At 42.2% G+C, this 17,954-nt stretch overlaps 1 protein-coding gene across 6 annotated transcripts in view; it reads left to right on the forward strand.

The window, feature by feature from the left end:
- Nucleotides 1–17,954, forward strand: part of MCTP2 (multiple C2 and transmembrane domain containing 2) — a 273,414-nt gene that overhangs the window by 69,480 nt on the left and 185,980 nt on the right. For 4 of the 6 annotated variants that reach the window (XM_073568759.1, XM_073568762.1, XM_073568763.1 and 1 more), the window contains exon 2: nucleotides 10,736–11,275. The exons of 1 other annotated variant lie outside the window; for it this stretch is intronic. In XM_073568759.1, coding sequence (XP_073424860.1) covers nucleotides 10,784–11,275 — 492 coding nt within the window. In that variant the 5' untranslated portion in view covers nucleotides 10,736–10,783. Of the gene's footprint in view, nucleotides 1–10,089; nucleotides 10,167–10,735; nucleotides 11,276–17,954 lie in introns of those variants that run through there. One more of the 6 variants, XM_073568760.1, reaches the window with a different exon arrangement.

Below are 17,954 nucleotides of genomic sequence, written 5' to 3' on the forward strand. Positions count from 1 at the left end.
TCCTGCAAGCCGTGGTCCCTCCCTAAACCATTATGCTTTGGTATACCTCCTGTGTGCTGTCGTGGAGGGGATTAGAGAAAATAGAAGTACACTTACCGGTAGTTTGGTTTCTAAGACCCTCCACGACAGCACGGGTAATTTCCCCCCACCCACAAATTTTGTTCATGTGACTTATATTAATAAATAATATTTCAAGCATTCACTCTATGTGGTCCTTGGAAAACACTGGGGATTAGAGGAAGGGGAGGGCTATTTAACCTCATGTTTCCTGTCCCTAATTAGGATGGGGCAGCAACCTCCTGTGTGCTGTTGTGGAGGGTCTTAGAAACCCAACTACGAGTAAGTGTAGTTCTACCTTTTTTTTTTTTTTTTTTTTTTTTTCTGGCTTCAGGTGTGATTTTCAGATTACCCATACCTGTTACTTGCCACAGGTGAGTTTGAACGAGCGTCACATGTTCGAGGAGATAAAAAAAGGTGACCACAATTTTGCATGACCCATTCTTCGAGTTGTGTGAAATGTTGGCCAATTTTCCCTTTTTTTTTTTTCTCCCTGGCGTTTCAATGCACACAAAGGAAATAAGCATGTCTATAACAAAACAGGTGAAATTGCAATAATTTTCTGGGAGAAATACTTCATTTTCTGTGACCATTTCAGAATTTGCAAAACAAGTGGCTTTTTTTTTTTTTTTTAGAAAATCCCTGACTTCTGACTTTTGACTTCTGCAGCCTCAATGTATCACTGTACATTCTGCACACTGCAGAATAAATGATCTGTGAAAGCCGACAGTGCGCTCATCTGATGCGTGCCAGAGCCCCCCCACCATCGCACCTGCAACGTGTGGGGTAGACCTTGTTCCATCGTTTTAGTAGTGTGTTCAGTCCTGATATAAAGGGCCAAAGAGCTTACTGATATGAGCATGAAAGGCTACAATGCTCTTTTAAATTTTCATATTCTTTGTGGTAGGAAAAGTGTCTTATGGATATTGTAGCAATGATTTATTTTTGTTAGTGTCTCACGTGGATTACCTTACGCCTTACTGTGTGCATCATTTTGTTGTATCCATTTGTGATGCTGCTTGAGTCATTTTTCAACTATGTAAAACCTACTTGTGTAATAATGTCACTCGCAGCCAGTCGCGTGCTTCATAACTTATGGAGGGTGCAAATGACGCTAGTCATCTAATGTGTTATGTCTGACTCCCTTTTTAAAACATGATGTTTTCAGAATTGTCCTAACACGACTTTTCTTTTAAAACTCCAAATATATTTCTTCAGATGACTTATTACTTTTGACCCCCCCCCCCCCCCCCTTTTCTGGATCCAAAAAAACTTGCACAGAGGACTCCGATCTGTAGCTTTCTTTGACACTGAATATATTTGTCACAAGGACCTGGCCGTTCTTATTTTTTTTATTGGCTTTGTGTGCTGTACATTAGGTATTCCTAGCAAGACATTACCCCCCCCCCTCCTTCTCCAAGATGGGTAACGTGCCTTGTTAAGGCCCCATCACATTTAGCGATGCACCAGCGATCCCAACCACGATATGACCCAGTCAGGATCACTGGTGCATCGCTAAATGGTCGCTAGTGAGCTGCCAAACAGGCAGATCTCACTAGCGATGCAGCAGCGGTTGTACTCGCCTGTGAGACGCGGCGAGGGTGACCGTCTTCCGCCTGCGTCCATGGCTCGCTCGTCAGCGCCAGCAGGAAGCCGACGATGAGAAATGACCAGGCCGATCTCGCGCGATCAGCGATAGCCAGCGGGGGAGCCGGGTCGGAGGTGAGTATCACATGTAGCGATATCGCTGCTGCATCACAAAATCGGTGACGCTTTAGTGATATCGCTATGTGTGAAGGGCCCTTTAGTGTAGTGATACACAGGCAAGGTGCAGTTACTGTCTGGGCTTTTGTATTGCATGGTTTGTGGTACAATCTTGTCACTAGGTCAGTTATTGCATGTACTTTTAACCTGACTGTTTTATTAAAGGGAACCGGTCATGTCCTGAAATGCTTTTACCCTTGTGGAAGGTCGGCTCACTTAGCTGCTCCCCAAGGTAGACACAGGAACATGTTTCGTTAAACCCTCTGGGTGGTGTAATGCTTCATAAACCATAAAGCCCAAACTAGTAACAGAAAACAACCTTTTTGGCGCAAATGAAAAACAAAAAGTCAATATAAAGTCCTTCCCAGTATGGCTCCTGCCTTCAGGGACAACACATCCAGCAGCTCTTACAGGAGCTTCTGTCTGGAGACTTCCTTTTCTCCAAACAAACCGAGGAAAAAAAACCTGACTGGACATTTAACCCCTTTCCGACATCGGGCATAATATTACACTGATGACTGATTTCCCTTGCTGGATGCCATACCTTTCTGGACACATGTCAGCTGATATATACAGCTGACAAGTGCCCACAGCAGCTGCCGGTGGAATTGTGATATACCCGTGGCTGTTAATTAAATGCCACTGTCCATTTCTGACAGCGACATTTAACTCGTGCTTACCGGAAGAGCGTCGTAAATCCCGCCCATCGGTGACCCGTAGCATGATCGCGGGTCGGCATAACAACCGGAGGTCTGAAGCAGACGACTGTGGTTGTCATTGCCAGATTGCTATGAGCATTTCCCGGTGGTCGGTGCTCATAGCAAGTGAGCATATCTGCTGCACACAAGCGATCTGATCATCGCCTGTGTGTAGTAGAGGCAATCAAAGTAGTGCAGCTTCTAGACTCCAATGACTATTGAAGCATGTAAAAAAAAAAAAAAAAAAAAAAATATACATAGAAATCACCCCCCCCCCCCCCTTTCACTCCATTCAAAACTAGACAAAAAAATATCAAATGTACACATTTGGTATAGCCACGTTCAGAATTGCCCGATCTATCAATATAAAAAAAAATAATCAACCCGATTCGCTAAACGGCGTAGCAAGAAAAGAATAGTCAGAATTACATGTTTTTCCGCTGCTATATTGCAATAAAATGCAATAACAGGAGATCAAAAGATCATATCTACACCAATATGGTATGAATAAAAACATCAGCTTGGCGCACAAAAAATAAGCCCTCACCCAGCCTCAGATCACGAAAAACAGAGACGGTACAGGTCTCGGAAAATGACGCTTTTTGGTTTAAAAACAAAAAAACTTTGGCTTTCTTTTCACTACTTAAATAAAAAAAAAAACCTAGACATGTCTGGTGTCTATGAACTCTTAGTAACTTGAATTGTAATGGCAGGTCAGTTTTAGCATTTAGTGAACATGGTGGAAAAAAAACAAACAAACCCAAAAATGTGGAATTGCCCTTTTTTTTTTTTTGCAATTTCACCGCACATGGAATTTTTTCCCCATTTTTCCAGTACACGATATGTTAAAACCAATGGTGTATTTCAAAAGTGTAACTTGTCTCACAAAAAAAAGCCATCAAAGGGCCATTTTGAGAAGAAAAATAAGGTATTGTTCTGGGAAGAAGGAGCAAAAAAAGACTCAAAAATGGAAATACCTCTGGTCGTTAAGGGCCTAACTCCCTCCCAGCCACACCCTGTAGGTGGGGATATGTGGGGTAGGTGTCCCGCCCATCTTTAACCTACCCACCATGAAAGTTGGACCCATATAGTGACTGGATTGCTCTCGGCACATATGCTGGAGGAAAACTTGCGTCTTTCACATCACGCTGGCCTTTGCAACACAAATCTCCCTTCATGTGCGGTGCCAGTGACTCTTTAACACCTTGCACAAATGTGGTTAGTCTGCAGCGTGATGGTGGTCCAATGTAGCCCGGTCACTGCTCTGAAAGGGTAGAAAAGGAACTTTATTCTGTCCAGCAGCCACTGGCTTTCAGTCATGGAGGCGTTCCGGGAAGGCTGCAGATTCCGATCAGTATACAATGAAAAGCGGATGTATGCACGCTCCAGCACAGTGCCTGAAAGTTGTTGCTGCACTGATACCGGCCATCAATAAAGTTGACTTCTTCCAGCACTGCTGTCGCACGGCTTAAGAATGCTATTAACCCCCTTATGTTTTCGGTCAATAGTGTTTGTGGAAATGACTGGTTCCTTTAAATTGGATGCTACCATGCGGCTATTATTTGTACTGTTTATTTGGACAACATACAGCAAGTACGATGTTTAGGAAGAACGTGTTCTCTGTGTGTGCGCCCCATGGTCCGGGAAAATGAATCCCTATTTGTATGGTGTCTGGACTCTGCGGTCTCTGTTTTTAGTGTTGTTGCTGCTGTGACTAAAGCCTGTAAAATGTTCCATTGTGCAGTAAGTGTCGGGTACATTGCTGTGTCTTATCCATTTTTGTTTTCTCTAAACATGAGCAGTAAATAATGTAATGAAGGTAATTATGAAGAAGCGGTGGTTTCCATTTGCTTAGCTAGATGTTCCTTTTGTCTGCCCACATTCAGCAGCGTTCAGCATCTACTGCATTTGAGCTTATTTTTATTTGTCTACCATATAACAAAGCAGCCACCCACCGTGGCCTCGTACGTTTCATGCCTCACACCTACTCTCTGCTAATGGAAGCTTGTTTGAAAGTCATACAGTATTTAATGTGTTTGTTCCTGAGCGGTGGAAATAGTACTCTATATATTTGTTTTTTTTGTTTGTTTTTTTTTAATCTTGAATCTGATTGACTTTCCCCTGGTGATCCCCGTTGAGTATTCTTTGACAGCTCGCACTATAGTGCAGTTTGCTTGGATACCAGGTGAGTGGCTGAAACATGACATGAAGCAGTCATTTACCAGGGATGTCTGTTTGCTTGCCTTTAACTATTTGAAACTTCTCTTGTTTTTGTGAATTTACTCATTTTCTCATGTTTTACGATTTTCAAATTTGATTTGCCATTACTAATTTTACAGCTGGCGTGTAATATAAATATATGTTGTGTTTTGACCAAATCCCACCTAAAAAAAGACAAGTTTACTAAAAAGTTGCAGTGCAGGAGGTATCATCCTATTCCAGTGATGTGCCCAAACTGCAACCCAAAGTCCACTTATTTATCTCAAAGTGCCAACATGGCAATTTAACCTGAATACTGAGGTTTTAATTTAGAGAAAGCAACTCCTGCAGAGGCATATTCCCCCTCATCCTGGTATATGCTCCCCTCATCCTGCCAGCGCCACTGTTCAACACATAGAAAAAAAATGCAATAAACATTGCTGCTCCCCTTCCTTCCTCCCTCTTCCCCACCACGTCGTCTTCTGAAGCTAGCATTTGTTTTCAGTGTCCAAGCGGCTAGAGGCACAATGTTACTGCCACCCCTTCATCCCAGAGCCTGATATCACCTTCCTGACCAGAGCAAATTTTAAAATTCCGACCACAGAACTCTGGAAAGCTTCAGCAGATGCCTTTTGATAGATTGTGTTCTCATGACATATTGTACTTCATAACAGTGGTAACATTTTGTTCGATATGACTTGCGTTCATTTATGAAATTATTGGAAATTGGCAAAAATGTAGCAATTTTCAAACTTTCCTAAATAGTGGAACCAACCACTCACCCACAAGTGACCCCATTTTGGAAACTAGACCCCAAGGAACTTATCTGTGTCACAAAACTCAAGATAAAAAGTGGACGGCACCGCTGTTACCGTGTAACTTCAAATGATATGCGGCATGCAGAAGCCCAAAAGCTGGGAATCTCGGGTGCCAGACCTGGAAACAGTCAATCCTGGGAATCCATGCAAAGAGAAAAGGTGGCACAAGACCCGTTGAAGCGCTCGAGCAGCGCGAAACGGCCGTTGTCAGCCTTCCTTGCACTCCTATGTCACTCCCCCGACTTGACATGTTCATGATATGTCAATAAACCAGTGAAACTTCCATCTCGATGAGTGCGACCTTTTCTCTTTGCATGGATTCCCAGAACTTATCTATGTGTGTTGAGCACTTTGAACCCCCAGGTGCTTAACACAATTTTAGATCTTTGAACTGGGTAAAAATGGCACAAAAATTTGTCACACAATTTCTGTTGATCATATAAATACCTCGTATGTGGCTTTAGAGTACTGCTTAGCTGCTCGTAGAGACTCGGGAGTGACGGAGTACTATTCGCCGCCTGGAGTGCAGATTTTCCTTGAATAGTTTGCAGACACCATATAAAGAGCCTTTAAGGCTGGTTTCACATTTGCGTTTTTTTGCGCTGGAAAAAAACGCATACGTGCGCATGCGTTTTTTCCCCTATATTTAACATGGGTGCGCATACCTGCGCGCTGGTAAGCGCACGTATGCGATTTTCATGCGATGCGTTTTTGTGGGGTGTGCGTTTGTATTTTCCAGACGCAGCATGTTGCATTTTTTGGCCCTGCAAAAAAGCGCATGCGCACGTATGCGCACGTTTTGCGCTAAAAATGGCCATTATAGCCTATGGATGCGCATGCGTGCGCACTGGCATGCTCATGTATGCGTTTTTTTGCACATGCGTTTTTTTTTTTGTTAACCATGGAATTTAGGGGTTTGGGTTAGAGTTAGGGTTAGTTAAGGGGGGTTAGGGTTAGGGTTAGGGTTGGGGTTAGGGTCAGGGTTAGGGTTAAGTATGGTTTGGTTAAGGGTTAGGGTTAGGGTTAGGGTTAAGTATGGTTTGGTTAAGGGTTAGGGTTAAGTATGGTTTGGTTAAGGGTTAGGGTTAGGGTTAAGGTTAGTTAGGGTTTGGGTTAGGGTTAAGTATGGTTTGGTTAAGGGTTAGGGTTAGGGTCAGGGTTAGGGTCAGGGTTAGGGTTAGGGTTAGGGTCAGGGTTAAGGTCAGGGTTAGGGTTAGTTAGGGTTTAGGGTTTGGGTTAGGGTTAAGTATGGTTTGGTTAAGGGTCAGGGTTAGGGTTAGGGTCAGGGTTAGGGTTAGTTAGGGTTTAGGGTTTGGGTTAGGGTTAAGTATGGTTTGGTTAAGGGTTAGGGTCAGGGTTAGGGTTAGGGTTAGGGTCAGGGTTAGGGTTAAGGGTTAGGGTCAGGGTTAGGGTTAGTAAAGTCATGGTTTGGGTTAGTGTGAGGGGCCACCTAATGTTGGAAAAAAACGCAAACGCGGTAAAAACGCACTAAAAAACGCATAAAAACGCTGCGTTTTTTTCATGCATGCTCATAAAAATGCTTGAAAAAAACGCAGCAGTTGTATGCTTTTGTATGCGTTTTTCAATGCGTTTTTTTGCGGGAAAAACGCGCTGCAAAAAAAAGCAAGTGTGAAACTAGCCTAAGTGCAAGAAGAGCAGAATTTCCCCTCAAGTGACCCCATTTTGGAAATTATACCCCTTTGGGAATGTATCTACAGTTGTAGTGACGATTTTGACTCCATGGATGTTTTCCAGAAACAAGCAGCAGTGGATGTTGCAGAGTGAAAATTGCATATCTGCTGTTGTAGTACCCAGTACTTGGTAGTGCCCAGCTCGTTCTTCTGAAGACATGCACCCATAAATTGGCGTTTCTTTAGCAATGAGACTGCCTAAACATGTGGATACTAAATGTGGCTTTAGGCACACTATGGGGCTCTGGTGTGATGGGGCATTTGGATCTTGGGAGTACAGAATTTGCTAAATTTCTTTTGGCATGCGGGGATCCATAGTTCTCTTTTCCTGAGTCTTTGGGCTACTAGTAATGTGGACGCCCCTTATATTTTTCTGTTAACAGATGATGAACCTGAGAGGAATCTTGTTTTTTTTTTTTTTTGGGGATTGATTTGACGTTTTTATTGGGAACATTTTGGATCATATTTATCCTGCGTGCTTTGCTGAGCACTTACAGTGGGGTAAATAAGCATTTGATAAACTGGAAGCTTTGTAAGTTTTCCCACTTATAAAGAGTGGAGACAGCCATAATTTTTATCTTCAGTACATGTCAACTGTGAGAGAGAACACTGCAGCAAGGATTATGGCCCACTCATCCATACAGATTTCCTCCAGATCTTTCTGGTTTTGAGGCTGTCGCTGGGCAACATGAGTTTAAGCTGCTTGCAAAGATTTTCTACTTGGTTAAGGTCTGGAAACTGGCTAGGTCACTGCAGGACCCTGAAATGCTTCTAAAGAAGCCACTCCTTAGTTGCCCTGGTTGTGTGTATAACTTTGTCATACTGGATGATCGAGCCATGACCTAAGTCTCACGATACATGACCCCATCCATCCTCCCTTCAATACAATGCGGTTGTCCTGTCCTCTTTTGCAGAAAAGCACCCCAAAAGTATGTTTCACGATTGGGACTGTGTTCTCGGAGTTGTACTCTTCCTTGTTCCGTTAAACACAACGTGTGGAGTTGATGTCAGAAAGCTCCATTTTGGTCTCAACTGACCACATGACCTTCCCCTATGCCTCCTCTGGATTATCCAAATGGACATTTACAAACTTGAAATGGGCCTGGACTTGTGCTGGTGTGAACAGGGGGACCTTATTTTCCATGAATGCATAGTGTGTTACTAATGGTAATGTTTGAGACATTAGTCCCAGCTCTCTTCAGGCAATTGACTGACTAGGTCCTTCCATGTAGTCCTTGACTGATTCCTGACATTTCTCAGAATCCTCCTTATCCCATGAGGCAAGATCTTGCATGGAGCCCCAGACCATGGAAGGTTGACAGTCATTTTGTGTTTCTTCCATTTTCTAATAATTGTGCCAACATTTGTTGCCTTCTCACCCAGTTGCTTGCTTATTGTCCTGTAGCTCATCCTAGCCTTGTGCAGGTCAACTGTTTTGTCCCTGGTGTCCTTGGGCAGCTTTTTGGATTCAGCCATGGTGGAGAGGTTGGAGTGTGATTGAGTGTCTTTTATACAGGTAACAAGTGCAGAGTAGGAGGGCTTCTTAAAGAAAACAAACAGGTCTGTGAGAGCCAGAATTTTTGCTGGTTGGTATGTTAAATATTTAATTCATGCAATTTCAGTAATTTAAATACAATGTGATTTTCTAGATTTCATACTTAGATTCTGTCTCACATTTGAAGTGTACCTACGATAAAAATTAGACTTCTCAATTTTTTTTTTGTTGGTGGAAAAACATGCTAAATTGGCAGTGTATCAAATACTTATTTTCCCCACTGTGCATCGGGGTTTCCATCTAAACCTCCGACTGACGTATTGCAGATGACATGCCCAACTAGTCCATTTACTATAATGAGGCAGCAGAGTTGCCCTGGACTCTGGCCTCTGTTCACGGGTGTCCCACTTTTCAGAGGTGCACAAAACTGTGGCAGATCGAGCTTTTATGCAAGCCTAAAAGGACAGTTTACTGCCGGCATTCAGTGCCTCCATCTGCCTCATTATAGGGAATATTCCACCGGGGGTTCCACTTGAAACACGTATTTCAGAGATTTACAAGGAAACACCACTGTAAGCGCTAAGTGTAGAGTGCAGGATAAATGTGAGCTGATATCCTTGGGAGGCAGAATGCACAAATAACAGGTGACAAATTGTTTTTTATTTATTTTTTTACGCAGTTCCTCGTGTGGCAGAAGTGATTAGACTTTTTTTTTCCTTTTATTCGGGTCAGTAGGATTACAGCAATACCAGATTTCTATAGTGTTTTTTTTTTTATATTTGGTTGTGGTTGCACACTAAAAGACGCTTATTTTTGCAAAAAAAAGATTCTGCTTCATATTTGTGCTATAATCTATAATATTTCAATATTGCTGCCGACAAAGTCATGTGAGGGCTTGCATATGTGGGACAAGCTGGTGTATGTATGTATTGGTACCATTTTCGGTTACGTGGTTACATATTGTTTTTGGATCGCTTTCTACCTATGCACAAATTAATTTTTGCGTTGCTTTATTTTGAGAGCGGTAAATTTTTTTTTTTTTTTTTTTTTTTTTCTGCGAATTGTATCTGTGTGGCTTCTTGTTTTTGTAGAAGATTACTTTTTCAGCAATTTATTTTTTTAAAAAATTTATTTACATTTCGTTTTTTTTTTATTGTGCTTTTATTCCATTTTCAGTTCGGCGGTATGGTGAAAAACAATGTTTCATATATATAAAATTATATTTAAAACGTATTGTAAATGATATCTCTCTCTCGTAATCGTTTCCACTGTGGAAACTATCTAAAATGCATGTTTTTATTTTTTTTCACCTGTGGATTTTCTACATCTAATACAATTCTGTGGAATTCTGTGGGGAAAATAAGCACCTCACACTTTGGTGCGGATTTGAAACAATTACCACAAGTCAGTTTATGCTGTGTTTTAAAAAGAAAAAATAAAAATGGTGGGTATAAGATTTCTAAAATCCCATACACTTTAATGGAACTGTAACTTTTTTTTTTTTTTTGATTTGGTGGGGAAAATATTCGTCGTCACTCATTGCAGGAGCTTAAGCTTTTAAAGTGGTTTATCACTTACAAAAGTGGTACTCAAAAGGTTGGTTACTAGTTAAAAAAAATAAATAAAATACTGGTAATTAAAAAATTTGTACTCTCCCTCCCTGGGTCCAGCCCTGGCTATCATCCACTGCTCTAGTTTGCCTTGGCTGCAGTAGTGACCTGTTGACAGCGGACGTCACTGTTGCAGCCAATCCATGAGCTCCAGAGCTCGTACGGTCTATGCAGTGTCCTGCAATACTTATTTAGGCTTCTTACTTTCCACACTGAAGAAAACTGTTAAAATCTGTCATATGCCCCCAGAATGTACAAAATATTTATATTTTGAATTATCGCTCTTATGCTTTTTCATATTTGGAGCTTGTGGTTTTTTTTTTTTTTTTTTATTTTGTAATTTGAGTTTGCAGATAATCTTTATTTACTTTTAAAACTGTCCATTTCTCTACTTTGTACATAGGTGAAGATACATTGCAAGTGGAACTGATTTCCATCAGGTTTGGTAGCAATGGAGTTGGGTAAGACATCCGTTTGGGGCTCTTTAAAACAGAAGACTCGTCCTATTCTTCAGAACTTGTCAATTAAAAGGGCCAAGAGAAGCTCACAAAAGATATTGGATATTAGAAAAAGGCACCTTCTCTCGAATCGGATGAGCGTTTCAGTGCCTGATATGATGGACATCGGATATACTATTCATGAAGAACGTGACTACGCAGACAGCTCCATTGATTCTACCTCCATTTCCAATAGCCATTCAACTCCCATGATGTCGCACAGGCAGCAGAGGGAGTACATCAAGCACATGAAGGAAAGCAGTAGCTGGATGCACAAGGACGGGGTCCACATGGAAATCACAGTTACAGATACTGAGATTGTAGAGACCTTGGATTCAGAAACTAAGGAAGAAGAGCAGAGTAAATATGATGATAAAAGCATATTAGATTTACTGCACACAGAATGCATGGCTGAAGGCTTGTCTGATGGCCAACAGGAAGCCGAGGTACGTCTGAGTCAGCCGTGTTCACTCTGTTACTAGTCCTGTGGTGGTGGTGGTCAGATGGTAATCACTGATGGATTCTGTAGATTACTCAACACTCAGTTACATCACGTGTCAGGCCCTTAGAATGTCTGTTAAATCAAGTCTGTAAAACATAATTATTAATGTACAGTATATGCTTTACCATACGTGAGTCTAGAACATCGTAGTCTACCAGCAAGGAGTGTGCATTCATTTATATAGGTAGCTTGGCCATCGGTGCTGTCAAGTAATGGAGTACTAAGGAATAGATGTACTCTGACTGTAAAATCGTTTGGGACACATTTGTTAGGTTTTTTGTAGACCGCTCCAGTTATTGTGTGGCAGATGTCATGCTATGACTAAGGTGGTGTCCAGACAGAATTTGAGGTCAAAATCGCTATCTAATTTTATTTTTGTTCTCACCAAAACTATTAAATTATCTCTCCCTATGTACACACATGGTAGAGACCTGTCAATTGGCTAGAACAGTGTTGGGAAAAGCCCATCCTTGGCCTTGCTGGACTCTAAAGCGTAAACATGCCTAGCTCAATTGTGCAATCAAGCCCTGATTCATACGGCACGTTTCACGGGTGTCATGAATTGGCCTTAAAAGGGAATCTGCCAATTATGTGCAAATGAGGGCATTTTAAGCTCTGATAATTTTTTTTTTTTTTTTTCCCAACTGTTCTGCTCCTTTTATTTTTAGGGTTTTCTGTGTTTTTTTTTTTTTTTTTTTGTTTTTGTTTTTTTGTTTCTTGCTCGTTCATTGAATGGGGGGGGGAGGGGTTCAAGAACTGTTGCAAAACGCTCCAAAAGATGTCTGGGTGTCTTCTGAGCAGTCCCATTGACTTATATTGTGAAGCAAAGAGAATCTTCAGAGCAGAAAGTCCCAGAAAGCCTGAGAAAAGCCTGAACATGCAGGTGCTTCTCACAAAATTAGAATGTCATTAAAAAGTTAATTTATTTCAGGTCAAAAAGTGAAGCTCATAAATTATATAGAGTCATTACAAACAGAGTGATCTATTTCAAGTGTTTATTTCTGTTAATGTTAATGATTATGGCTTACAGCCAATGAAAACCCCAAAGTCATTATCTCAGTAAGTTTAGAATAAATAACAAAAAACACCTGCAAAGGCTTCCTAAGCGTTTAAAAAGGTCCCTTAGTCTGTTTCTTCAGGCTCCACAATCCTGGGGAAGACTGCTGACTTGACAGATGTCCAGAAGGCAGTCATTGACACACTCCACAAGGAGAGTAAGCCACAAAAGGTCATTGCTAAAGAACCTTGCTGTTCAGAGTGCTGTATCCAAGCATATTAATGGAAAGTTGAGTGAAAGGAAAAAGCGTTGTAGAAAAATGTGCACAAGCAACCGGGATAACCGCATCCTTGAAAGGATTAAGAAAAGGCCATTTAAAAATTTTGGGGAGATTCACAAGGAGTGGACTGCTGCTGGAGTCATTGCTTCAAGAGCCACCACACACAGATGTATCCAGGACATAGTGTTACACTCCTTGTGTCAAGCCACTCATGACCAATAGAAAACGCCAGAAGCGTCTTACCTGGACCAAGGAGAAAGAGAACTGGACTGCTGCTCAGTGGTCCAAGATGTTGTTTTCAGATGAAAGTAAAGTTTGCATTTCATTTGGAAATCAAGGTCCCAGAGTCTGGAGGAAGAGTGGAGAGGCACACAATCCAAGCTGCTTGAGGTCTCATGTGAAATTTCCACAATCAGTGATGGTTTGGGGAGCCATGTCATCTGCTGGTGTAAGTCCACTGTGTTTTATCAAGACCAAAGTCAGTGCAGGCGTCTATCAGGAAATTCTGGAGCACTTCTTGATTCTCTGCCGAAAAGCTTTTTGGAGATGGACATTTCATTCTCCAGCAGGACTTGGCACCTGTCCACACTGCCAAAAGTACCAATACCTGGTTTAAAAACAACAGGATCACTGTGCTTGATTGGCCAGCAAACTCACCTGACCTTAACCCCATTAAGAATCTATGGGGTATTGTCAAGAGGAAGATGATAGACATCAGACCCAACAATGCAGATGAGCTCATGGCTGCTATCAAAGCAACCTGGGCTTCCATAACACCTCAGCAGCGCCACAGGCTGATTGCCTCCATGCCACGCCGCATTTATGCAGTAATTGATGCAAGAGGAGCCCGACCAAGTATTGAGTGCATTTACTGAACATACAATTTCAGTAGACCAACACTTCAGATTTTAAAATCATTTTTCAAGCTGGTGTTATAAATAGTGTTGAGCATTCCGATACCGCAAGTATCGGAATTCCGATACCGACTTCCGATATTTTTTCAATATCGGAAGTCGGCATCGGAATCGGAAGTTCAAAGTTGATTGACAGCCGAAATGACGTCATCATGATGCGCGGTGTGTGCGCATCATGATGCGCCGTCATTTCGGGCCTGCCGGGGGTCTCTGCCGGCCTGCCGGGGGGCTGTGCCGGCCTGCCGGGGGGCTGTGTGGACTGCCCGGGGTCTGTACCGGCCTGCCGGGGGGCTGTGCCGGCCTGCCGGTGGTCTCTGCACCCTGTGGGGGTGTGTACCGGCCTGCCGGGGGGCCGTGCCGGCCTGCCGGGGGGCTGTGCTGATGTCCGGGGGTCTGTGCAAGCATCGTCCGATGGGACTATAAGTCCCATCTGGCGATGCCTGCTACCATGACAGTGATTGACACATTAGCCAATGATGGGACAATAGTAGTCCCATCATCCGGCTAATGTGTTAAATGTAAAAAAAAAAAATAAAAAAATAAAAAAGACTACATACATACTACATACATTCTACATGCATGCTACATACATACTACATGCTACATACATACTACATATATACTACATGCATGCTACATACATACTACATGCTACATACATACTACATATATACTACATGCATGCTACATACATACTACATGCTACATACATACTACATATATACTACATGCATGCTACATACATACTGCATACTACATACATACTACATGCATACCACATATATACTACAATACTACATGCATGCTACATACATACCACATACATACCACATACATACTACATGCATGCTACATGCATGCTACATACATAACACATATATACTACATGCATGCTACATACATACTACATGCTACATACATGATACATACATACTACATGCTACATACATACTACATACATACTACATGCATGCTACATACATACCACATACATACTACATACATACTACATGCTACATACATACTACATATATACTACATGCATGCTACATACATACTACATGCTACATGCATGCTACATACATACTACATACATACTACATGCTACATACATACCACATATATACTACATACATACTACATACAATACATTCATACAATACATACATAGACATACAGTACATATAACATAGAGTAACATACTTACCAATACTTGTCACATTGTTCCCCGAAGCCATTGTCTTTTACAGAATAAATATTAACATAACAAACCACAAAAATACTCACCCACGATCCGAAGCGGTCCACGAGTGTGTCCCACGACGATCTTGGGTAGAGAACTGCAGCATCAGCTGATGCTGCCGTTCTCTACGGGCTGCAGGAATCCAATGACGGAAGGTAGGTATCCTTCCGCACTGTATTCCTCCGCCACTTAAAAAAAAAAAAAAAAAAAAAAAAAAAAGTCCCTAGTCTCACTTTATGCCATTGCTGCGTGGGAAATTCCCAAACAGCAATGGCATAAAGTGAGACTAGGGACTTTTTTTTTTTTTTTTAAGTGGCGGAGGAATACAGTGCGGAAGGATACCTACCTTCCGTCATTGGATTCCTGCAGCCCGTAGAGAACGGCAGCATCAGCTGATGATGCAGTTCTCTACCCAAGATCGTCGTGGGACACACTCGTGGACTGCTTCGGATCGTGGGTGAGTATTTTTGTGGTTTGTTATGTTAATATTTATTCCGTAAAAGACAATGGCTTCGGGGAACAATGTGACAGGTATTGGTAAGTATCAGAGTTGAGCGACTTTGGTCGGATCGGGTTTCGTGAAACCCGAATGAAACAAAATAAGTTTCAGATGAAACTCGTCCGACTAGAGCAAAAAAAGTCGGAGTTTCATCCGACTTTTATTTCCCATTGACTTGCATTGGGGTCGGGTTTCGGACGAAACTCCGACTTTGTTTTGCTCTAGTCGGACGAGTTTCATCTGAAACTTATTTTGTTTCATTCGGGTTTCACGAAACCCGATCCGACCAAAGTCGCTCAACTCTAGTAAGTATGTTACTCTATGTTATATGTACTGTATGTCTATGTATGTATTGTATGAATGTAATGTATGTAGCATGCATGTAGTATGTATGTAGTATGTAGTATGTATGTGGTATGTATGTAGTATGTATGTAGTATGTGGTATGTATGTAGTATGTATGTAGTATGTAGTATGTATGTGGTATGTATGTAGCATGTAGTATGTATGTGGTATGTATGTAGCATGCATGTAGTATGTATGTGGTATGTATGTATGTAGTATGTATGTAGTGTGTATGTAGCATGCAGTATGTATGTAGCATGCATGTAGTATATATGTATGTAGCATGCATGTAGTATGTAGTATGTATGTGGTATGTATGTAGCATGTAGTATGTATGTATGTAGTATATATGTAGTATGCATGTTGCATGCATGTAGTATATATGTAGTATGTATGTTGCATGTAGTATATATGTAGTATGAATGTAGCATGCATGTTGTATGTATGTAGCATGTAATTTTTTTTTTTTTTTTAACATTCAACACATTAGCCGGATGATGGGACTACTACTGTCCCATCATTGGCTAATGTGTCAATCACTGTCATGGTAGCAGGCATCGCCCGATGGGACTTGTAGTCCCATCGGACGATGCCTGCACAGACCCCCGAAGCCTGCACAGACCACCGGCAGGCCGGCACAGCCCACCGGAGCCTGCACAGACCACCGGCAGGCCGGCACAGCCCCCCGGCAGGCCGGCACAGACCACCGGAGCCTGCACAGACCCCCTGGCAGGCCGGCACAGCCCCCCGAAAGGCCCGTACAGACCCCAGAGAGGCTGTACAAGGCAAAAACAGGGTTTTTCTTATTCCGATACCGGAAGTCCCATAGACTTGAATGGGACTTCCGGTATCGGAATCGGCGATACCGATACTTTTTTTTAAGATCGGCCGATCCATTCCGATCCGATACTTTGAAGTATCGGACGGTATCGCTCAACTCTAGTTATAAAGTATTTTTTAATTTACTGAGATAATGACTCTTGGGTTCTCATTGGCTGTAAGCCATAATCGGTAACAGAAATAAACACTTGAAATGGATCACTCTGTTTGTAATGACTCTTATATAATGAGTTTCACTTTTTGCATTGAAGAACCCAAATTACCGTATTTTGCGCACCCCCAAATTTTGAGGAGATTGTTTTAAGAACAGTGGTGCCTATTATAATCCATGAGTCTTATTGCTTACCGGGGGCGGTGTCTGCGGTGAAGCGGGGGTCCCAGGGTTACTGTTGGAGGAGGAAAGAGTGGTGCGTTGCTGCAGGCTGGGATGAGGGGGTGTTCTGATGTGCGCTGCTGCGGGTGAGTGGCTGCGGTGCTCTGTGGTGCGGGGGGCTCCGCCGGCATTTTGTGAAATCCCGGAGGCGCCCCCCCGCGGCATATCCATTACTGCGATGCGGTGGCCTCCAGGAATATGGCCACTGGGGCAGCGCATGCTCAGATTGAGATGTCGGCAACGAGATCTCAGGTGCCGAGATCTGGTCTCCCGAGATCTCAAGACGAGATCTCGTTGCCGAGTTCTCAATCAGAGTATGCACTGCCCCAGTGACCACTTTCCTGGAGGCCACCGCATCGCAGAAATGGATATGCGGGGTGACTCCCGTCTTTCACAAAATGCTGGCTCAGCCCCCCGCACCACAGAGCACTGCAGCCATTTTCACCTACTCTGAGGTGTTCCTAAACGTTTGAGACTCTTCCAATTCATGTAAACTTTAGTTTAAGGCTATGTTCACACTTAGATTTTTTGCTGTAGCCAAAACCTGATCTCTTGGCAGTGAAAAAGCTGCAGACAAAAAAAAACATGCTTTGCTGCCTTTTTACTGAATTTTTTTTAATAGGCCCAAAGTTCAGCTTTGCTTCCACCATGCTAGAATGAACAATGCAAGACGTTAGGCCATTCATGCAGACGTATGTAAAACTATGAAAAACTTTTTTGAAAAGGCAATCAAATTATTTAGTTGAGAAAGTTTGTCTGCAATTGTGAATTTTTTCATGAACTTTTTGTTCAGAATAGTCAACATATTTCAAATTATTAACAGCTTGGATAGTTAAATTAGACTGGCATTGCTTACTTAAGACAATGGCAGTGCCTTGACCAACAAAGTTGGTTAGGCATTGTTTACTTTCTCACACTGGCAGGGCATTAAACTGGTCAGGTGGTGGCCAATGTCACTCATTGGTCAGGACTTTAACAATCTGATTTGTGGCACCAGTTATAGACTGAACCAGACAATCACTCAGGAAAGGTTGTTTTGTGTGTTTTTTTTTTTTTTTTTTTTTATTTTTTTTTTTGCATGTAACATCGTATGAGAGATTACAGAAGTATCATACTTTTTCCATAGATGCAC

The sequence above is a fragment of the Dendrobates tinctorius genome, unplaced genomic scaffold (genome assembly GCF_039654945.1).
Source record: "Dendrobates tinctorius isolate UK_male_01 unplaced genomic scaffold, ASM3965494v1 ptg000022l, whole genome shotgun sequence".
Classification (NCBI taxonomy): domain Eukaryota; kingdom Metazoa; phylum Chordata; class Amphibia; order Anura; family Dendrobatidae; genus Dendrobates; species Dendrobates tinctorius.